The following is a 23784-nucleotide window of genomic DNA, read 5'->3' on the forward strand; positions in this document are numbered from 1 at the left end:
CATAGGTTAATTTTATTATTTTTAGCGATGAGTGCTGTTCTATTGGTAACTTTGGTCCTCGCTAACTTTCTGTTACGCCCTTGCACTGATTAACACACTTCTAATAACAATTGCTCTATGGTGTGTGTGCGCGCTCTGAGTGCAGGTTCAGTGATATAGAGCAGCAGCAGCAAGAGTCACGCGCTGACAAGGAGCGAGCGGGTCGCGCGCAGTAATAAAACGGCGGTAAATTTAAAATATATACAATTAATTTATTAACTTTTTAAAATTCTTTTGTTCGCTTTATTTTCGGCTAAAAACAAAGATATGACGAAGTGGTTTTAACTTGAGCTAATGGAAACGTTGTATTCGGAGTTGAAGTTCAGATATTAGTTCTTCACCGAAGTCTCTCAGACAGTGGAAGTAAAGCGAGAGAGCTAATGGATAAAGCGGCTTACCTGAACTTGCTGGCGCTTCTTATACAGGTAATTCATTTATTCATTCGTTTCTAATTCAATAAGGGTCGTGGTGGGTCCGGAAACACTGAGCTTCAAGCTAAAACACACCTAGGACAGGGCACCAGTGTATTGTAGAGCGCCACACACACCTAGAGGTTCTTCAGAAGGTCTGAGGAAACTGAAGTACCACGAGAAAGCCCACGAGGAGAACAAACTTCACAGACACTGCTGACCTGTGGTCAAATTCCACCGTTTTGTTTAGTAGTCTCATTTATTCTATTTTCTTTAATGTTTTTGCCACCCTCATTACAATCCTCCCCAGGGTTTTTTATTTTATGCATTATTGTAAAGAAATACATAGTCCGCAGAATGTTTGCCTATTAGTTTTCTAATAAGCAAACTCTAGAAGGAGTTTGGCATGTTTTCCCAGTGTTCTGCATGAGGTTCTTTCAAGTACTCAAGTATCCATCAGCCTCCAAACTTTTTTCTCTTGGCTGCTCCTGTATTTGAGGGTTGCCACAGCAGATCTGGTCCACATACCAGCCTTGGCACAGTTTTTACACCTGATGCCCTTCCTGATGCAACCCTCCTATTTTTATCCGGGCTTGGGACCGGCACTGAAAGCGTACTGCTGATATTGGGAGTTCAGCCGGGCATCTGCATAGACATGATTGTCTGAGAAATGAGGATGTGGAATGACCGAAGCCTTGCGATGGATTGGTTATCTGGCCATGGTATTCCTGCCTTGTGCCCAGTGTTTCCCGATTTAACTGGACCCGCTGTGACCCTGAACAGGACAAATTGTTTGCTGAAAATGAAATGACATGAAAGACAAAGTGACTGTTGGACTAATGTGCTTTGTTTGTTCTACATCTAAGGTTCTACGTGCTCCCGATTTTGGTTGTTCAGCATCTGTGGATGTACAAGTGAAGTTTTGCCACTTTCCTGTCCATGCTGAGCCTGATACCTACACTCTTATGGTGGGACACAAGGTATGGAGTCGCTTTCATCTATTGTACACACTGCTGGCATTCAAGCATCTGAATTATTGTGTAAGTCATTATTTTCATCATCCCTGTGTCAGGTGCTGATCAGCAGCTCAGTGTGTCTGAGTGTGTGTGAGTGCATGATGAATGTAAGTGTGCCACAGGTGTCTAGTGAAATAAATCTGACTCTGCAGTCATTCAGACGTGGGCAGATGTTGCAACACAGACTTTTTCAATTAGGTGAGTAACTGTGCAGATATTATATCTGGGTTATTGCTTGTTTTGGCAATGATGATGATGTCTGGACCTGCAAACCATCCAGTAAAACACCCAGCTTGTACAGTTGTAAGTGGGCCGAAATGTCCTTCTTCAAGCATGTAGGGCTGTCTGATGACCGAATGCAGATACATAAGCTGCAGCTCATAAAAATGTAGTTGGTTAACTGCATGTCACAAATTAAACATTTGCTAGGCCTGACCTTCCCTAAATGCTCGTTGTCATGTTATGCAGAAATTTTAGAATGTCTACATAAGAGAAATTAAGTACTAGTAAAATTAATCTAGAAATGCCTGCTCTAATTTCCCCTGTGATTTGGTTTTTGCTAGTTCCTTTGCAAAGTTCCTTGCTGAAATTAGAAGTCTCTTCTACTACTGCACTGTTATCCTGGACTGAGTGGAGGGACCATCAAGCGTACAGAGTGTGTGTGGATCGTCAGTGTTGGGTCCTTACTTTCTTCAAGCCATCTCACTTGGTAACAGGATTGCAACCTGGAACTCTTTATCCAGTCACTGTGGAGCAGAAAACACACATTTCACATTATAATATCACTCTCACACAGAAACTGCAGCTGGCAGTAAGGACAGGTATGCACACACACTCACACACCTACACAAACACTCACACACACACACATACACAAACACACACAATCTGGTGATGTGTAAGCATGAAATGTATCCAGACATAACTGTGCAATCAAAATCAAAGCTTCAGTTATTTGAATAGATGGCACAATTTTAAAAAATATAATTTAAACAGATGGAACTTCAACTATAGTGAATTCATTACTTGGATGACAAGCACCTGCTGAGCGGCCTTTGGCATTAACAAACCCTTGGACATAAAAAAGGGGCAGATTAAGAGTCTGTCTTTTAACTAGCAGGCACCCCTTTAGCTTCATTATTATTATGGGTGGCACGGTGGCTCAGTGGGTAGCACTGTCGCCTCACAGCGGGGCGGTCTGGGTCCTTTCTGTGTGGAGTTTGCATGTTCTCCCCGTGTCTGCGTGGGTTTCCTCCGGGAGCTCCGCTTTTCTCCCACAGTCCAAAAACGTTCAAGTGAGGTGAATTGGAGATACAAAATTGTGTGTTTGACATTAAACTTGTAAACTGTTGAATCTTGTGTAACGTATAACTACCGTTTTTGTCATGAATGTAACCAAAGTGTAAAACATAATGTTAAAATCCTAATAAACAAACAAACATTATTATTATACACACACACCTATCTACACACACACACACCTACACAAACACTAGTGACTACCATTACCACTCAATAACAGAACAACAGTACTGTACAACTAACTATTTATTTTAATTTTATTTTTTTATTTATTTTCGTTATTTCATTTTATGTGCTTACATTTTGTGTTGTTAAAATGAAGGGGGATTTTTGGGACTGGTTTTGAAATGTACCTTATTCTAAAAAAAAAGTTTGGTAAATAGGTAAAACGCTAATAAAAACAGTTAGCAAAACTGTAAGTTGTCTTTTACATGTATTTGTTTGAATACAGCACAATATATTTATTTTTAACTCATCAACTTTATTTATTTTTTTAATATAGACAAAGTACATATTTGATGCCTGCAACACATTCCAATAAAATTGGGATAAACTAAATATTACACTGGGAGATTTGTTCAGGAACTTGCCACAGTTGATACTATTATAATTATAAATAATAATAAACCTTACATTAACAAAAGGCTCAGAGCAATTAAGCAATTAAAAAGTTTTAGAATGAATGTTATTCTAATGGCATACGTAATTTGCACATCTGTTAAGGCTCCATTAATGCTGAGTGGTATATGTGCATTTTTGAACAACATATGTAGACATTAAGAAAACTACATTTTTAGGGACTCACCCGGCGTGACAAACCCCATTTTGCATGTTACAACAGTTCGACTTCAAACCTCTCTCCCAATATTCATATCGCATGTGGTGCAATGTGCAGAGTAATATACCACAACAGAGACACATTCAATTATTCGTAGCTGCTATAGATTATAATGACACATATAAATGTAACTTGCAAAGGTTATAATACTGTAAACTTTTTATGCACTTTCACCTGACATGTGTATTTCTTACAGGTGAGTGTCCTGCAGGCTGGCTAGCGATAGGATGGAACTGTTTCAATGTCAGACAGGATGTACTAGCATGGTCAAAAGCCCAGCAGGAGTGTGGGAGCATTGCCACTGGAGTCCATCTGGCTAATCTAAAGACTGTTGCTGACTTCCTGACTGTCTCTGCATATCTACATTCCCATAATCACCTGTTGCTGCTGTGGACTGCTCTAAATGATCAAGAGGTATCACATGTTAAATCTGTGCATAGCTGTAAACATTCAATAGCTAACTTGCTGGTGTGTGCTCAGTGTGTGCCTCCTACTCTTTAGGAACTCAACTACCATGGTCGAGACATACACATATAGACAAAAGTAGGTTCTAAATAAATCTATTTTGGTGGCATTGGCTTCATTTTCACAATTAAAAACATCCTAAATAGAATATTTACTGGGGTGAACCTATAAAACAAGTCTCAAGTACTTTTTATATGTAAGCTCATGGTTAAAAAAAATGCTGGTCCAGCAACAGTTCCAACTTAAATACATTCTCTTCCCCTAAGCCATACTTTTTTGTTCATCATTTTCATTTTCTTACCACCACTTTATCCTGGTCAGGGTCACGGTGGATCTGGTGTCCATGGAAACACTGGGTAAATGCTCAGATATAAAAAACATGTCTGTATGTAGATGAATGACTGGCCCACAGTACCACTGGGGATTTAAACCCTAAATCCCAGTAAGAGTGGGTTAGTGAAATTTACCACTGCACAATCTGAGCACCTCCTTAGCCATACTGGACTTTATAAATATTGAGAAAGGTTGAGAGGAATAATCATCCTTCACATTCTTCTTTCTTTTCACAGAAAGAGGGTGACCTGAGCTGGTCTGATGGTTCAGCCTACAATCTGAGTGTTGGGGTGGTATCTTCTTTGCCAGCCAATCAGACTGACTGTTTTGCCCTTCAAAAAAATGCTACTGGACCAGGCTACTTCTTCACTGCTCTCTTTTGCTACTTACAGCTCCCGTTCCTCTGCCAGACCGAATGTAAGTGAGAAAGTAAGTCTGTTATTGTCGTACTTTTAAAAACTATTGAAATCACAAGACTGGCGAGATGTAGTTGTCATGAAGCTTGACTGAATATTTTTACTACCTATTTTTGTTACTCTTGGTGAGAGAAATAAAGCCTCCAGTATGCAAACTTCAGTGTGAGTGAAATGGAACAAAAGTGGAGATTGGTGGCGTTGCTCAGTTATGGAATCATGTCCTTTTGCCTTGTCAAACATGGATGGCAGAGGGGGCATGGAGGTGCAAATGAATGAATGCCATCCCTGGCTTTTTCCGATTTCCTCCTTTGTTCGAGAACTGGGTTTTACAGGCTCTCTGAGCAACTTGCCATTTAGTGACAACCAGATTTCATTTCTGAGCTATCCATTTTCTATCCACTTTCTCTATTGTGGGCTGCATATTTGTTTGTGTCTTTTATTTGTTACTCTGTTTCTGTTTGGCCACCTCTTTATTTTGACCATTTTTTTTCTTTTTGTTTGGGATTTTTTTAGCCATAGTATTGTTCTTCCTTGGTTAAGCAAATTTGGTTTTTAAAAATGTCAAATTGCTTAAGATTTGCTCTTTCCTAAACCACACCAGTGTATATCAGCTGTTATTTATTAACATAGTAGCTCCAGTGTCAAATCATTAAAAGCTAATTTTAGGAACCAACCATACCTTGGCTAAATGAATAACATTTGGAATAACATTTGATGTTGGTAAAACTTGTGTAAATATGATTTTTGAAAAACATGTGTGCATGTTCTGCAGTGCTACAGGAAGCATTCATTGGACTGCAATTGGACAGTGTGCAGGAGACAGAAGCTGTTTTTCGCTGGTCAAATCTCTCCCAGGTCCTCCATATGGTTCCCAGTTCTGAGCTCAACTTGCACATTGAGGACCAGTCTAGCCGCCAAGCGAGCATGCAAAAAAAACTTGAATACACACAAGATAAAGAGCATGTGCGTGGACTCTCCCCTGGACATGTGTATTATGTCTCACTTAAGCTTGTACACCCTAGCGGTGCATCTCAAACACTCATCCCCAGTTTCATAATTAAAACCAGTGAGTACATGCCTTTTAATATACAGTGTATCACAAAAGTGAGTACACCCCTCACATTTCTGCAAATATTTTATTATATCTTTTCATGGGACAACACTATAGACATGAAACTTGGATATAACTTAGAGTAGTCAGTGTACAACTTGTATAGCAGTGTAGATTTACTGTCTTCTGAAAATAACTCAACACACAGCCATTAATGTCTAAATAGCTGGCAACATAAGTGAGTACACCCCACAGTGAACATGTCCAAATTGTGCCCAAATGTGTCGTTGTCCCTCCCTGGTGTCATGTGTCAAGGTCCCAGGTGTAAATGGGGAGCAGGGCTGTTAAATTTGGTGTTTTGGGTACAATTCTCTCATACTGGCCACTGGATATTCAACATGGCACCTCATGGCAAAGAACTCTCTGAGGATGTGAGAAATAGAATTGTTGCTCTCCACAAAGATGGCCTGGGCTATAAGAAGATTGCTAACACCCTGAAACTGAGCTACAGCATGGTGGCCAAGGTCATACAGCGGTTTTCCAGGACAGGTTCCACTCGGAACAGGCTTCGCCAGGGTCGACCAAAGAAGTTGAGTCCACGTGTTCGGCGTCATATCCAGAGGTTGGCTTTAAAAAATAGACACATGAGTGCTGCCAGCATTGCTGCAGAGGTTGAAGACGTGGGAGGTCAGCCTGTCAGTGCTCAGACCATACGCCGCTCACTGCATCAACTCGGTCTGCATGGTCGTCATCCCAGAAGGAAGCTGACGCACAAGAAAGCCAGCAAACAGTTTGCTGAAGACAAGCAGTCCAAGAACATGGATTACTGGAATGCCCTGTGGTCTGACGAGACCAAGATGAACTTGTTTGGCTCAGATGGTGTCCAGCATGTGTGGCGGCGCCCTGGTGAGAAGTACCAAGACAACTGTATCTTGCCTACAGTCAAGCATGGTGGTGGTAGCATCATGGTCTTGGGCTGCATGAGTGTTGCTGGCACTGGGGAGCTGCAGTTCATTGAGGGAAGCATGAATTCCAACATGTACTGTGACATTCTGAAACAGAGCATGATCCTCTCCCTTTGAAAACTGGGCCTCATGGCAGTTTTCCAACAGGATAACGACCCCAAACACAACCTCCAAGATGACAACTGCCTTGCTGAGGAAGCTGAAGGTAAAGGTGATGGACTAAACCCAATTGAGCACCTGTGGCGCATCCTCAAGTGGAAGGTGGAGGAGTTCAAGGTGTCTAACATCCACCAGCTCCGTGATGTCATCATGGAGGAGTGGAAGAGGATTCCAGTAGCAACCTGTGCAGCTCTGGTGAATTCCATGCCCAGGAGGGTTAAGGCAGTGCTGGATAATAATGGTGGTCACACAAAATATTGACACTTTGGGCACAATTTGGACATGTTCACTGTGGGGTGTACTCACTTATGTTGCCAGCTATTTAGAGATTAATGGCTGTGTGTTGAGTTATTTTCAGAAGACAGTAAATCTACACTGCTATACAAGCTGTACACTGACTACTCTAAGTTATATCCAAGTTTTATGTCTATAGTGTTGTCCCATGAAAAGATATAATAAAATATTTGCAGAAATGTGAGGGGTGTACTCACTTTTGTGATACACTGTAAGTATACAAATATATACCTGCACCCCCACCCCCCACCCCCACACACACACACACATACAGTGACACAACTTACCACACTAAAAGTGCTTTACTTTAACCTCTACAGGACCAAACTCTCCACGGAATATTACAGTGACAGATGTCACATCCAGTCAGATTGCTGTGTCCTGGTTTTCTCCTGACTCTTCCCACGATGCTTTGTTTGATGAGTATTTCCTAAGCTGGCTGGATACAGCATCAGGCATGGGACAGGGCTTGTGGCTGAACAGAAGGAACGTCAGTGGGGTAATTGATAGGCTGGAATCATATCATCAGTATAGGATCACTTTAGTGTCAGTCACAGCAGAAGGGATGGAAAGCTTTGAGTCCACACACCTGACTGTCATCACAGGTAAGTCATTCCACTTGGATTATATTCATTTTTTAAACTGTAAACTGCTTCATCCTTGCAGTGGCTGCAATGGGTCCAGTACCACCCAGAAACACTGGGCTCAAGGTGGCCCTGGACATGACGGTGATAAATTGCAGGGCATCACACACTCACTTACTCACACCTATAGGCACTTTAGAGAAGTTAATCGATTTTCGAAGTTTTTGGGAGAAGTACTGAATTGAATATTGTATTGAATATTGCATTGAAGAATCGTAAATGCTGTTATAATTACAGTTATGTTTTTCAGAGGTCATGCCCCCATTCAGTGTTTCAGCATTATCTGTGGGGCAAGATAACATGACAGTGTGCTGGAAGCATCTTCAGAACAACAAGGTTGACAGATATTACATCCAGCTACGGCCACACACAGAGCTTTCCAGAAATTTCTGGGTGAACAGCTCAAACTGTATTGAACTAAGCATGCTTGTGCCGGGTGAGACGTATGAAGTGTGTGTAGCTGCAGAAAGGGGTGGAAATAGAAGTCAGGAGAGACTCATACAGCAGACACTGAGTAAAAAAACTCTTAATTAGTTTTTCAAAACATGCATATTGTTGGTGTATTTCTTTTTTTTCATTTTGTGTTGAGGTATGCATTTTGTTTTGTTTTTAGAGCCAGAAATGGTTCATGGTGCTGTTCCATATACAGTGGAAGCAAACTTTGTGGTACTGTTTGTCCAGATGCCCAGCATTGGTATTTATGATGGCCTTACTGTAGTCTATGGAAAAAACAGCATCTGGATTCCCATGGTTCATGGGAGTAGTAAGGCTACAGTGGAAGATCTGACTCCAGGAACGCTGTATGAGTTTCAGATCTTCGTTACCAGCAGAGGCATGAAGAGTGATGGCTTTTGTCTGCATCCAGTCAGAACCTGTAAGTAATGGTTTTCAAACTCATGCTGCTCCACTTGACAGTCATTCATTCATTAAATAGAGTTAGAGCTAGCACATTTATTCATGGTTTGATACCTTATTAATCCAAAAATTCTGTGAATTAATTGCTTGGTATCCTTGTTGCCAAAACGTCTTATAAGTGTTGTGAGAAGAAATGGCAACATTACAAAGTGGTAAATGCTTCACCATCCCAACTTGTTTTGGAATGTGTTGCAAGTCTGAACTGCATGAATTGATGTATATTAACTAATGAAATTAAGTTAACCAGACAAAACATGAAATATATTGGGTTCATATTGTCTGCCATAAAAAAAAGTAAATGTAAAACACTGTTTTTTATTTGCATTTTTCATACTGAGTTGAGGTTGTAATAAAAAAAATGTGAACACTCAAACATCACATCTGTGTTTGATTGTAAAGAGTTTAAATGTCAGCCTCAATGCATGAATTTGTGGTGATGAGTTATGTATTATGTATGTGTATGTACAGGTCTGGCACCGCCTTTGAGTGTTCGTGCTGGTGTTGTGACGGACCGTGTGATAGAAGTGTTGTGGGATAAAGCGAAAGGCCATGGACATTCATATGAAGTGCTTTGTATCAACTGTACTGACACTGTGATGGTATGAAAACCTGTGTGAGAGAAATGGATGTGTTTATTTATTTATACATGAGCTTAAAGTGTGGTTGCTTAATAAAAGGAATGGAATATATAACAACTATTTTGCCTAGAACAAAATAGGTAATTCAGAAAGCAAGCTTTAGTTTTACAATAAATTATGAAACTACTGTATAATGATAAAGTAAAAAACATGTTTTTTAAACTGAAATTCCTTAAACAGAAAAGTATTTGAATCCATTATTCAATGCTTTGTAAAAGCCTTTTTGGCAGCAGTTCCAGCTGCAATTCCTCCTAGATATGTATGGCTCTAATATCTTTGCATTATTGAATTTGGGCAATTTATAACATTCTTCATGGCAGATCCTTTCAAGCTGCATTAGATTGGATGACCGGTCTGTGAACTGGCATACTCAGGTCTCGCCACAGATGTTTGATGGGATTAAAATCTGGGCTTTGGCTGGGCCACTGAGGGATGTTCAGAGACTTATTTTAAAGCCACTCCAGTGCTGTTTTGGCTTTATGCTTTAGGTCACTGTGCTGAACTCTTTTGAGTTTGTATGCACACTGGAACAGGTTTTATTTTAAGATAGTTCTTATTTGACTGCATTCATGCCTTTCTCAATCCTTGCACATGTAACGCATGTTTTTCATTATTCATCATGCCTTAAAAACATCACACAGTGTTGGTTGTTTTGCTCAAAGAGTTACATTTTTATCTTATTAGACCAAAGAATCTTTTGCATGTTGCCAAAGTTTTGTTTTACATGTTGTTTAGCAAATTCCAGTCTTAACAGATGTTCATGTCCTGCCACTCTGTCATAAAAACCTCATACATTGAGATTGTTGTCGATCCAACAGACTTTCCAGTCTCTGCACAGGACTATTGGAGCTCTTTCAGAGTGACTGTTGCATTCTTTCTTACCTCTCAAACAAAAGTTGTAAATATGGATAAGGTTGTAGTCATTGATGAATTCTGTTTATTGAGCTAATATATGAAGGCAGTTGTAACTTAGCGGTTAGGTTACCGGACTAGTAATCGAAAGTAATCGCTGGTTCAAGCCCCACAACTGACAGGTTGCCACTGTTGGGCCCTTAAGCAAGGCCCTTAACCTTCAATTGCTTGAACAATATATACTGTTACAGTACTGTAAGTTGCTTTGGATAAAAGTGTCTGCTAAATGCTGTAAATGTAATATACTACATTAGTCTGCTGTCATTTAATCTACAGTATTATGCAGAAAATGTTGTAAAGGATAAATCTCGCAGTATTATTTGTTCTTCACTGCAGGTGCAGAAAGTTGTCCAAACTACGGCAGTGTTTGAGGACGTGATCCCAGGAAAACTGTGTAATATCTCAGTCCGTACAGAGAAGCAATCGTTCAGAGACAGTACACCTGTGTTTATTGCCATCAGAGCATGTAGGTCCACAGATATACACACATAAATTCTCTATGTATGTCCATTATTCAAAATACATCCAATAAAGAATCCTTACTTGGGTAAGCACAGCAGACTAATATGCTAGCTAACCACAGCGAAGACTTGGGTTAAAGGCTGCATCAGAAGTGATTCACAAGGATGGGTTTGCAAGCCTGCAGACCTCTTTAACCAGATAGAGAAAGAACTCTCTTTAATAACATTGTTCAAGATGTTTAGCTTTAATTTTTGGAAATCCAGGAACTGAGGTGGTGAAAGTGGACGAGATGAAATATTTAGGGTTGAATGTAAAAAGTAAGTGTGGTAGAGAGGTAAAGCAGAGAATGCATGTAGGATGGAGTGGGTGGCAGAAGTGATTTGTGATAGAAGGGTATTTGTGGCTTGGAAGCGGTGGCATTAACAAAAAGGCAAGGAGGAGGAGCTGGAGGTGATGAGATTGATGAGGATGGACAGGATTTGAAACGAGTTTATTAGAGGGACAGGGCAGGTAGGATGTTTCGGAGACAAAGTTAGAGAGGAGAGATTGAGATGGTAGAAGGATGAGCAGTAGGCCAAAGAGGAGGTTTATGGATGCAGTGAGTTAGGACATGCAGGTTGAGGACAAGTCAGGAAGGAGACAAATGATCCACTGTGGCGACCCCTAACGGGAGCAGTCGGAAGAATAAATAGAAGGAGAGATTTATGAGCTCTTTGTGACCATGTAATGTATTTTGCTCAGTCCCTAGTCCAGTCACACTACTGCCACTGAAGAGGACTGAATCATCTTTTTCTGTAAGCTGGATGGATGGCCCAGGAGTGTGTAATGCTTTTATTATATCAATCAAAAACTCAACCTACAACCTGCAGACCAGTCTAAGTGTCTCTGATGTGAGGTAAGAATTAATCTCAGAATAGAGAAAAAACCCCATCATTCATTTGGTATTAAGTATAGCTACTTTTCTTCATTAGATTTTATCACTTTGACCACCTACCGCCTGGGACGGTTTACACTGTTGAGGTGATGAGTGTCAGTGGAGAGAGACACAGTGTCCCTACTGCTGTAACTAACAACACATGTGAGTACAAACATCCCTCAGATGTATTAACAATGTATTAACAGTGCTCAGTTTAGTTACATGAGCTTGGAACCAATTCATCATTTTTCTCTAGCCATTACAACTTTATCCATGATTTTGAGGGTGAGGTGTCACAATATTAACAGTAAATACCAGTACCAAAAAATTGATTAATGATCATTATTTTTTAGAAGTTAACAGTAGTCGACAGACATATTTTAGGCATAGCTTGTAATCTATAGTCTATATTCAGCTCATCTTTATAAGTTAAACTCACTACAGGCAGCCACAGAGAGTGAGGGACTACTGTGTAGCATATATGAAGGTCTGTAGTGCTTGTTAAGGAAGATGTCTGTCTTCCTTGAGTTCTGATGGGTGGATCAAGACAAGCCAGACTTGAGGCTCAAAGGGTAGGTGGTACAGAACAAGGTTTTGTTGTTTTGTTACTTTAAAAGACTTTAAACTGAATGTGGCACGCAGTATTTTACAATATCCTGTAAAAAAAACTACAGCATTCATTTTTGTTAGTTTCCTGTGTGATTAATTTTTAGACTTTATTTAAAGCAGTAAAGTTAAGAATAAAAAATTCTTGTTTTCTTTGATGGGTTCTATTTATTGCAAATTGTCTACCAGTAGAGCCAGATGGTATTTACCTAGTTATAGCTACATCACCCAATATTCAAACAGCACAATTAAAAAATGCTCATGATTCCTTTATTTGTTCTTATCAGGTCTCAGGTCAGGTCAGAATTAGAACAAGTAGCTTTTGCTGTACACAAGCACTGACACATTTAGCTAGGTGATTTGTATTTGTTGTTTTTCTTCTTATCAGTTTTTATACCACAGTTCCAGCCCCTCCTGATGACATCACATTTATTGAACAGGAAGGAAATGCCATGTACATTACCTGGACTCGACCACTGGGCAGAGTCACTGGCTACAGGGTAGGTCAACTGGAATCATTTAATACAAGCAAAAAGGAAGTACAGTAAAACATATATTGCCCTTACCTTTGCTCCTTTGTCACATTTAAATGTTTTAGATCTTGCAACTAAATTAAATATAAGATAGCAACTTTCAAATGATCATTCTATGTATTATGTTGCTTTAATATTGTGTATTGTATGTAACTATGTAATGTACATTGTCTGTATATTGCTTATAACACTAGAGAGACAACAATGGCTGAAACTAAATGACTTGTGTGTCAACATACTTGGCCAACAACTCTGATTCTCATTATTAAAAAGATTTATTCAAAACCTATATGACCCATGTGGAAAAGTAATTGACAGTATTACTTGACAGTGTTGGCTGTAACAACTTTGGCAATGTTAAAGGGTTCTTTTAATTCAAAATCACATATGTGCAAAAATCAAGGAGGAGTATTTTCTGAATCCAGAAAAAAAGACAAAAGTGAATAAACCTCTGCACGTCCCATGTATAATCCCTCCCCCATTTGAGATTAATTAAATATTAAGCACATGATTGTGCAATAATATTTGCAAAAAAATTATTATAAAGAGTTTGCTGCAAAAGTTTCTTTACTTCAAAAAATTTTTTGTTATCAGGGGTGAGCAAACTTCAAAATGCAACTTAATCACTAATTTCAATGTTATTTAAAAGTGTTACTCTGGAGTACATTTATTATGCAGTACTTTGCTGGGGGAAGCAGAACACCTGTTTAAAATTTGATACAGCCCATCTCACCTGGGATGTTGCCTAGCGACTTCTCACAGCCTTACCTGCTAATGTTACTACCTCTCTCAATAATACACAACCCCAAAGCCGAGATCGTACCCCACAGCAAGAGAAAATCCTCAAAGCTGTTGGTATCTGTCAATAATATAATAGAATACACATTTATATTGTCTTACTTTTATAATATAATATTATATTTTTTATTATATGGGTGCTCGGGTGGCATAGCTGTAAATTATGCTAGCCCACCACCACTAGGGTATGCCCAGTGGCGGTATCATCCGGCTGTCTACATGTCTCTCATCTACATAACTGGCTATGCCTGGGGAAGCCAGTGGCTGTACACAATGCAGTGTGTTACTTTGTTGCACCCAGTGAGTCTGGAAAAATTACTCCTATTTTTTCCTTTTATTTTCTCTTTTTTTATTCACTCTTTCTTGCAGTTGCGCTACAGTCTTGCTGCAGATATTTCTCTCCCTCACCAAATTGATGTTCTTGTCAATGGTGTAAGGATAAAGGACCTTAATCCAGGAAGTGATTACAAGTTTGAGATTCAGTCCTTTCTGGGCTCGGATTTCAGCCAAATCCTTACCAAAAACACTTCCACTAGTAAGAAATTAATTGCTAATAATTAATAATAATAATTAATTACACTATTATTATCATGTCGGTGCTTGGGTGGCACATCAGTAAATTATACTACCCCATCACTGCTGAGATCCAGGGTTCAAATCCCAGTGGTGCTATTTGCCCATTGGGCGTCTACATACAGACATGATTGGCTATGACTGAGGGGTCAAACAGTAACTCTGACCAGGATAAAGCAATGGGAAACCATAAAAATTATTATCATTTTACTCTGGAGCAAAGGAAAGTAATCACTCACACTGACATTATGACCATTTGAAGCTTTAGTCAGTCTAGTTTAGCTGTAATTAAGCTTATTATGATTGACAGGTCAATTACATAACAGCAATATTTTATAGAATTATTACTATAGACACTTTCAGTCATTACTTTTGCATTTACAAATCTAGTTAAAACAAGTATTCAACCACTTTTGTTTTTATGTAATATATTTTCAGCGTAAATATCAACTTTAAATTTAATGTCTTTCTGCTTTTAAATTTAAACAAAAATGAGTATTCATGAGCATAAACAACAATATGAATAAGAAAACAAACTGATCTAGGGTGTTCAGACACCACAAATTATTAGCATTGTTACTTTGTTGCAAAGCCAAATGTTGAACAAATTATTGGCCTTTTGCAGTTGGAGAATTGTAGTTCAACTGAAAATTGCCTATACATTCAGGTTTCAATCTCAGCTGTGGTGGTCCAGTGTAATAGACCGTTCCACCACCCGAGTGCCAAACGGCAATTATATCTATTCAAAATCAAATCTACAGCACAATAAAGTGTGCAAATGAAATAAAGAGCTTTAAATACTAAATCCACTGTGTTTGTATTTGTTTCTTGGTTAAATCTTTATTTAGGACCTGCAGGTGTATGTTCTCTTTCTCTGTCACACTTCAGCTCCTTATCTGTCATGTTGCGGTGGGACAGTGCTGCTGGTTATTTTGATTTCTACAAAGTGACAGTCAGTAACAGCTCACATCATTCAGTGTTTAATGTGACCAACAACACTCAGGAATACACAGTGAGCGGCCTGCGGGATGGTTGCACCTACAATGCCACAGTGGAGCGGGTTAGGAAAACAGCCAGCGGACTTGCAGCTAGTCTCACCATACACACAGGTTACTCTTTTTATCTTGTTTATTTTAACTCAACTTTAAAACCAGCTGTGTTTAGACATCAGTCCCTCATCAGCCTATTGTAATGTTTTGAAAAAGGGCACATTTTTGACAAATGCTGTAATGCTGTCTCAATTGATGTTTTAGTTCATTCTAAAGCTGTTCAGTGGGCTGAGGTCAGGGCGCTGTGCAGGCCTCTGGAGTTTTTTTAAATCAAGCTTTTCTTTATATCTTTATAGACATTGCTTTGTGCACAGGGACACAGTGATGCTAGAACAGGACAGGGCCTTGCTTGAATGTTGTGCCTAAAACACATAAATTCAGTAACTAGAATGTGTCCTAATACTTTTGTCCACATAAAGTATGCACAAGCTACGAGTGTATGTACAAGTGTATGTACACACTTACCCCTTTACTTACTCACATAAATACAGAACAATCTAGAGCAGCAAATCTACCTTTAACATGTTTTGGGATGTGGAAAGAAACACATGTATCAGGAGAACATTTCTGTTCAACTGTGCTGCCATGTGCTAATATATTGTGATGTTGAATATTATATCATCCAGCCTTAACTCTTAAAAAAGAAAGTTAAAGCATAATAGATGAGCTTAGAAGTCCATCGTGGACTCGGGATTATTCAAATATTAATTAAACACTAATTCTAGCCTCTTTTCTTACTACTATGTCTTTCATAAAATATACTGATGGAATTTTGAAATATTCTTTAGACCCTGCAAGTCCTGAAGATGTGCATGTGGTCAGTGTCGCTCCTCGATCATTCTCCCTGCACTGGCTGCCATCTTCTGGATGTGATCAACGCTACCAGGTCAACCTCAACCCAGATCATGGCAATGTGACTATAATGATCATGCCAGATGGTCATATACAGGTACATAGCTGCAATAGAGTTGAGGCTGCATTATGATCATGTCAAAAGCTACAAGCTTGAAGAAATGCTCATTATCTGTAAACTTCATTGCAGTAGTTCACTGTTTTTGAATGCTAGGTGTCAGGTGATCGGGTATCTGTATCAGTTAGGCAGAGAAAATGAAGGTTAGAGAGTAAAGGTAGACAGAGAGAGAGCGAGGGAGAGAACAAGAGAGAGACCATTAAGTTTTAATGACCTTTAGTTGTGGTGCATAAGCTGGTTCAAACCTGGAATGTTCGTCTACCACAAGCACGCTCTTTCCTTACTCTCTCTGTTAGACGCTACCATGCCACTCTACACGCCTCTGCTGCTCAGCCTTTGTGTGGGCATCGCCAACGTTCAGGTAGGCATTTCCAGCCCTGACTTTTTATGATGCCTGTGTGGTTTGTCTGTTTGTACAGTGTTTGCTGTGTGATTGTACAGGCAATATAAAAACTTTTTTGGGTTCTCTTAACTTTTTATTTTACAGTTCAAAGGTCAAATATTTACATACACTCATTAGGGACATGTGTGGTATGTGTAGGTGTAACTGTATCAAAACTATGCACACAACAACTTAGATTATTCATTTTTGCTGTAGTTTAATAATGTCATTTTACTGTTGATGATTATGACTGAACTTGTTTACATGGCTGGCTGATTGCATGTATTACAATGCATATGGAACAATTGTCTGTTGTCAAGGATGGGAAGAAGCAATCTGGCAAGCTTTATGTTATCTTGGAATGGGATAACGGTTTTGTTCCAGAACTTGGCAAGGTGACCACTGTTTAATCTAATTTTTAAGTTACCATCAAAATGGCCCCAAAGTCACATATTAGTCAATTATTGGGACAGTGGAAGCTCAGTGGGTAAAACTCCGGGGTATCAATAGAAGGGTTGGCTCTGCTAAGCAGCTAATGTTGCTTAACTCTCTTGGCTCCAGGGATATCATACATTGGCTCCAAATAATCTAGGATATGCCAAAAAAGAATATTGTATTGTACACATTTATATTTATATTTAACATTCATTATAGGCATTTTATCATTTATCACTAACTTAAATCACCAAAAGGTATACATATTATATTAGAAAACACTAAAAAACTTTCTACACCACCATTTTAATAATCTAAGTTGCTGCTTGAATATAATTAACCTACCAGATTTTAGCAAACCATGAATAAATGTATAAAAAAGTGTGAAAATGTTGCTAACAAATAAAGCATGTATTTAATAATTCTGTCAAATTGGTGCTTGGTGGTACACTGGTAATTCATGCACAGCAACTACTGCTGAGATCTGGGGATTAAATCTTAGCAGTGCTTAGCTGGTCAGGGGTCTACACGGACATGATTGGCTGTGTCCTAAAGTGGGGATGGCCGAAAAGCCTAGCCGTTGTCAGTGCGCTCTCAGTGCTTGTCCCAAGCCAGAAAAATATAAGGAGTACTGGATCGGAAAGGGCATCCAGTGTACAACTCTTCCCCTTTTAGCTATGCTGTCTGCTGACAAGAATGATCTGCTGTGGCGACCCCTAAAATATGGAAGCAGACAAATTAAAAAAAAAAAAGGACAGTTTCAGACATCAACAAAAACCCCCAAAACTTGCTATTACATACAGGTTCCTTACAAGTGTATGTAAACTTTCTTCTTTACTTCACCCTAAAATTCTTCTTTACTGCACACGCATTCTAATTTTCCCTACTGCTGGATGAGTTAACAAGGTAGCAGCTGCCTCTTTAGAATGCTGAGGCTCGTATTTCCCAGGTTACAGAATTGACTCAGTACTCACATAAACTACACCTGAGACATGGTGTAGCTGTACCTTCTCTATCATGTGTACCTGGTTCTGTGGCATACCTGGTTTTGTGGCATATAGACAAATTGTAAGTGGACCCAACTGACCTCAAGAAAAAGATCTAAGTGCTAATAAAAAGAGGGTCCATTATTGTGACACAGATGGCAGAAGCATCAGTCACAAAGACTGCTTATCCAGCTAGAGTTACAAAAGGAACACTGACTAACGGGTCACGTGCATTCAGACCATTGGGAATGACATCAGGCAGTTCAAATGTATTCACCGTAATGCATTAGTGTGACTTGTTCGACAAAAAGCTTACAATGAATCTATACACAATTATTCTAAGCACATGCTTAATATGATGGACATTATCCTGGATGAGACCAGCCCTATCAAGAAGGGAATTCCTCATCCACAGGGTTTGAATTGACAGTCATCTGAGCTTAACCCAATTTAACATATTTGTAATATGTTAAACCAGAATGTTTGACAGTGCTTTTAATGCCTTACATCTGAACATTTTAAGAAATTCTTTTGAAGCAATTATGTTCCATACCTCCTGTAACGTTCTGACCACCATTCAATTGACCGGTCGGTGGGAGGGGTGTGCAGGTTAACAAAGTGGAATTCTAGGGCGCCTGGATGGTGCAGAGGTATAACACGCTAGCCCATAACTGCTGAGATCTCAAGTTCGAGTCTCAGCTCTGCACCTGCACAGGCCATGCTTGGCTCTGAGGGAGGGCAGGTTGCAGGGATTCCTTATTGCTGCTTATTGTCAGGGTAGGGTCAGAGGGGTCATGTGATAGGTACATTACTTCTAGGTCAAGGCAGAGGTCTGCAGCAGTAGAAGAGATACAACTGGGTCACTACACACTACTAGATTGGGAGAAAAGGTAAAAATGTGTAAATTTTTTTGTGCCTTATTCAATGTTTAGCAATATAACTAGGGGCATTGCTTCAAAAGCATACCTGGAACTCAGCTCTGACTTTTTGACTGGCTGCTTGTCTCTTCGCTAGCTTCCTTGCTAGTGTTATTCAGCTCTGCATTACGGAAACGTGGTAGTGGCTTTCAAGTTACTATAGCTGTAATAGGCACCCTTTAGTTTTTTGAGTCTCTTTGTTTTCCAGTTTTTCCTGGCAATGGTGTTACATGGAGTGCCATGTTTCTGCTCTCCCAATGCTTTCGCCTGTCTTTTCTGTTTTGAGTCTCGAGTCTGCATCTTTGGTTTGGTTTTATTATTTTGTTCATTAAGTCATTGTATTTATTTCCTTTTCTTCCTGGTTAGGTCTTCTGCAAAGGTTTTTTTTAATATCTCAGATGTTTCAACTGGTGCCCCTATTGTGAGGCACTCACCACCCTGTGACACCTTTAATACAGTACAGGTTTTGAGGAATGATGTGGCACAAAACTTTACTAAGAAAAAATGTGGCACCATGTAGATGTGCTTTGTAGTTTTACTCTTCTTGATTGTTGGCCATTTGTCGGTTTGCAGTTTTTCAACCATTTTCTACTTCAATTAATAACAGAAATGGGCCACCAAAGAGCTGCTAAGTGTATACACTTAGCTATACACTTAGCAGACACTTTACTAGACACAATTACTGTTAGTACTAGACACAATTAATGTTGGTATAGCTTTGTGTGTGTGTGTGTGTGTGTGTGTGTGTGTGTGTGTGTACAGATAAAGAGTAGAGTTTGGATATGTTTATGGTTTTAATGCACATTTTTAATGTGTTGATCATCTGCTAATTAAATCATGTGTTTACCTGAGACACTATTTTGCTACATGGATTCTTAACTAGTCTAGTCTCAGGATTTGTTTTGTTTAATAGCTAATAAGAACGTCTTCAGACATACTGTACCCTGGAGAGAAACAAATATTTGACCAGTTTTGTTTTTGTTTGTTTTTATACTTTGTGTATATCTTCTTTAGTTTGATAAACATTAAACACTTATTTACTTATGGTTATGTATTGTTTAAGTGGTACTGTAGTGTAATTACTGTTGGGTTGGCATTTGTATTATTATTATTATTTATTATTATTTATTATTATATTATTTGTATTATTGTATAATTGAGATTTTACAGCTGCATGTATTGCTAGCATGTTTCATGGATAATGTATTGTTAAAGATTTTGTTCTGTTTTTATGTTAAATTTAAATCATGAGTCAGTAAAAATTGGGATTATACAGTATGTATAATTGTATCTGCTTGCTTACTGACCTTAATCCTTTTGAAAAGGTAAATAATAACACTGTTGCTGTTGTAAAATGGTTTTATACTTTTGTGTGTATGTGTGTGTATGTGTGCCATAGGCCAGTGTGTCCAGTGTGAATCCAGGAACAACATATATGGTAACTGTCAGTGCAGTTGCCTCCTCAAGGCAAAGCTCTGCTGTCAGTCGTACAGTTACCACTACGGAAGCTGGTGAGTGTTCTCTAGCATTTTAACTCTAAAGTGCCAGACTATGCTAGTGGCACAGCTGAGACTTGAACCCTGCAGTGGTGGGCTATTGCATTAATCCATGTGAAGCAATTTTCTTATTAATCATTATTTACTGAGTAAAGTTATGTGTATTCCTGATCATTTAAAATTGTTTGGATATCACTGGTAATTTAATGTTAATGGAAATAACCTGCATCACACATGAAAACTACAAAGTGGTTTAGAGAACATCATAGTGAGGAAAGTAGCCTAAAGTGGTTTTGCCATATCCAAAAATTTCTTCCTACTTTTCTCAGTTAAATAAAGGTAATGAAGAAATCATAGATTTTTGTTTTTACTGTAGTTTACTAATTGTCTCAACTTTTCCAGTAATGGGATTTGTAGTTAAAAATAATACGAATAAGAAACATGACATATAGAGTTTATTGGTTCCAAACATTAAATGACAAGCTCTGCTTTCTGGCGTTTACTATCTGAGCAATCACAGCATAATGTGACAATTTTCTCACTCACTGCTTCCCAAACTTATTAAGGCCATAAAAGTTACTAAATTAAGACTGCCAATTACTAAAAAAGCACAACAAATGTATAATCAGTGCTTGCCAATTTAAGTTCTTATAAGATGTAATAGGAGAAGACTAAGTGCTGTGTTATTGGCAATATGGCAAAGTGAGGTTCTACAAAGGTTTAAATGGGGATGGGAGGGTATTGTGGCACATGCAGTTTTTTTTGGAAAACTTTAATTAATATTTTTATTTACTAACAGCTATTAAGTATTGTACAGTCCAAACACCCGATCCATCTGAGAACCTGATGGTTCTGATGTTAGAAAAACACTTTAGCAATAGGCATATGTTATGTTTTGACATGCATTCATGATTCTAAGTACAGTTTGATAGTGGTTTTAGTTCATTAGCGACTTTAGAAAATTAGCTGCTCTTGTGCTGAATCATGGACTTTGGAATCAACCGCTCTTGCTTTCAAAGTATCGATACATCTCTTTAACACTCTGAAAAGACCATGACCTAGAACCTCTCAATGACAATCAAGAGCACAATGCTCAGTCACATGATAGCTCCAAAAAGAAATAATGAGAACATTAAGTGTCAGCCTTGCTAATCAATCAGTTATTCTATTGTATTATTAAAGGTCTATGTGTGCCCCACTATTAAAGCATGTAGTCATGTTACACATGATAGGTAAAATGCCTATGACATAATATTTATGTCTATGTGTGTATGTGTTTATAGTTCCTGCTGCCCCCTTTACACCAGAAGGAGAGCGAGTAGGCTCGAATGGAATCCTTCTATCCTGGAAGATGCCACCTCCGCCTGACCTGAGCATACATTCGTTTGTAATCAGATACAAAGAAGTATGTCCACATCCTGACCCTACATTCACTGAGGTCACTAAAAGCCTGGATATCCCAGAAACTCTCCTGAACACCCTCTCACCTGGAGCCACTTATAATATTAAGGTACTAATACATATTTGCCCAACATTAAAAGACCTAATGATGATGTCAAGGCTCATTGCATTGATTGTGTACTGAAAACTTTTATACAACTGAACATTTTCATATTACTAAGATCTCAAGTGTAATTTATATATAACTTCAGCTGATAAACATTACACCAAAAGATGCTTAAACAATGATACAGACAACTGGCCAAAACTTGAAATGAACTACATGGCCAAAAGTATGTGGACACCTGACTGTGAGCCTTTAGAACATTACATTATGAAATCCATGGGCATAAATATGATCTGGCTTCTTTCCCTTTGCTATGCATCTATAAAAGCCTTAATGTTTTTGGAGGGCTTTCCTCAATATTTTGACTGTGGGAAATCAGGTAAAAAGCATTTGTGAGGTCAGGCAATAATATCAGGTAAAAAGGCGTTGCTCTCAGTAAACAGTTCTCATGCTAATGGCGTTCATTGAGGTTAATTTCAGGGCTCTGTGCAGGCCATTAGAGTTCCTCAGCGTGGTACACAAGTGCACAGTCAAGCTAGAACAGGAGTAGGCCATAACTAAATGGTTTCCACACATTTTTAAGCATTTAAATTTAGTGCACTGTCCATGACTAGTATTTGAGCACTGTGCAAAATATTATGCACATAAAATGTTTGTGAGACGTATGGGTGATGCAGCGTTTTTTTATGCTAGCCCACCACTGCTAAGATCTGGCCAGCTGGGTGTGTCTACACAGGGTGTGTTCGAAAACCTAGGGAGCTGCCTTGCTGTCTTACTGCCTACATAGGCAGCTGCCTCAGTAGAGAGGATTCTAATAAGTCATTGACTTTTAAGTCAGGTTATTCGAACGCGCTACTTAGACAGCGATTCCATTGGGTTTCGCTTACTAAGCTAACAGTTAGCATCTTGCCATTCAAACCAATGGGATGGGGTGGCACAGCGCGCTAGCATGTCACCTAACATCTCCCATCGTGTACCGAAAACGGTTAAATTCGCTGACAAGCCCGAACTTGCAAATAAACGACACTTCTGTTTATAGTTAAGTTAAAAATCAATAATTTATTTACGTTTGAAAATAACTCTGTTCGTTTCTCCACACCGTCGGCCATGTTTTTGTTTTTTTTTCTGTGAGAGAAGAGCTGCCGCACTGAATGCTGGGATTGCCTTGATCACCAAGGACGCTTTTTAAGATGCCTAACTAGACAGCATATTAAGGCATCTTGGATTTCGAACAGCCTCATTCTGGGGAGTTCACATAGGATGACGTAAAATGCTGTCTATGTAGAGAGCTCCCTAGCTTTTCAAACACACCCACAGAGTGACAGTACCAGTTCCTCAAGGAATCCATTACAGGGCTTTAGCTAAAGAGCCAACCAATCATGTCTGTGAAGACTGTTGACTGGACCCAAAAGAGAGAGAGATATTTATTTAAAAAAAACCTCCACCTTAAATTCTACATTCTCTTTACAGTGTTTACTCTTTATGCACACCTGTTCTCTCTTCTTTTATATTTTTTATTTATATATTTGTCTGTAACTACTGTAACAGTCATGCAAATAAATGGCTACGTCCGGAATCGCATACTTCCATACTCAATAGTACGCGAAATGAGTACGCGAGAGCGGTTAGTATGTCCGAATACATAGTATACACAAAGAGGTACGCGAGAAGTACCCGGATGACCTACTTATTGGGCAGCCATGTTTGAGTATGCAAGCGATGCACACTTGCGGTGTAATAAGAAACAAGAAAGATAG

General features: G+C 39.0%; 1 protein-coding gene across 1 annotated transcript in view; it reads left to right on the forward strand.

Moving 5' to 3' along the window:
* The first annotated feature begins 1132 nt into the window (after positions 1-1132).
* The window catches only part of ptprq (protein tyrosine phosphatase receptor type Q), a 66241-nt gene continuing 43589 nt past the window's right edge, over positions 1133-23784 (forward strand). The window contains exons 1-20 of the mRNA XM_063005068.1: positions 1133-1171; positions 1316-1429; positions 1522-1663; positions 2029-2286; positions 3802-4019; positions 4640-4820; positions 5592-5885; positions 7609-7893; positions 8183-8446; positions 8546-8806; positions 9316-9446; positions 10734-10863; positions 11601-11754; positions 11831-11937; positions 12784-12881; positions 14082-14247; positions 15134-15394; positions 16123-16283; positions 20424-20535; positions 21804-22030. Of these exons, the coding sequence (XP_062861138.1) occupies positions 1133-1171; positions 1316-1429; positions 1522-1663; positions 2029-2286; positions 3802-4019; positions 4640-4820; positions 5592-5885; positions 7609-7893; positions 8183-8446; positions 8546-8806; positions 9316-9446; positions 10734-10863; positions 11601-11754; positions 11831-11937; positions 12784-12881; positions 14082-14247; positions 15134-15394; positions 16123-16283; positions 20424-20535; positions 21804-22030 (3603 nt within the window). The remainder of the gene's footprint in view (positions 1172-1315; positions 1430-1521; positions 1664-2028; positions 2287-3801; positions 4020-4639; positions 4821-5591; positions 5886-7608; positions 7894-8182; positions 8447-8545; positions 8807-9315; positions 9447-10733; positions 10864-11600; positions 11755-11830; positions 11938-12783; positions 12882-14081; positions 14248-15133; positions 15395-16122; positions 16284-20423; positions 20536-21803; positions 22031-23784) is intronic.

This window comes from Trichomycterus rosablanca, chromosome 11, assembly GCF_030014385.1.
Source record: "Trichomycterus rosablanca isolate fTriRos1 chromosome 11, fTriRos1.hap1, whole genome shotgun sequence".
Lineage (NCBI taxonomy): Eukaryota > Metazoa > Chordata > Actinopteri > Siluriformes > Trichomycteridae > Trichomycterus > Trichomycterus rosablanca.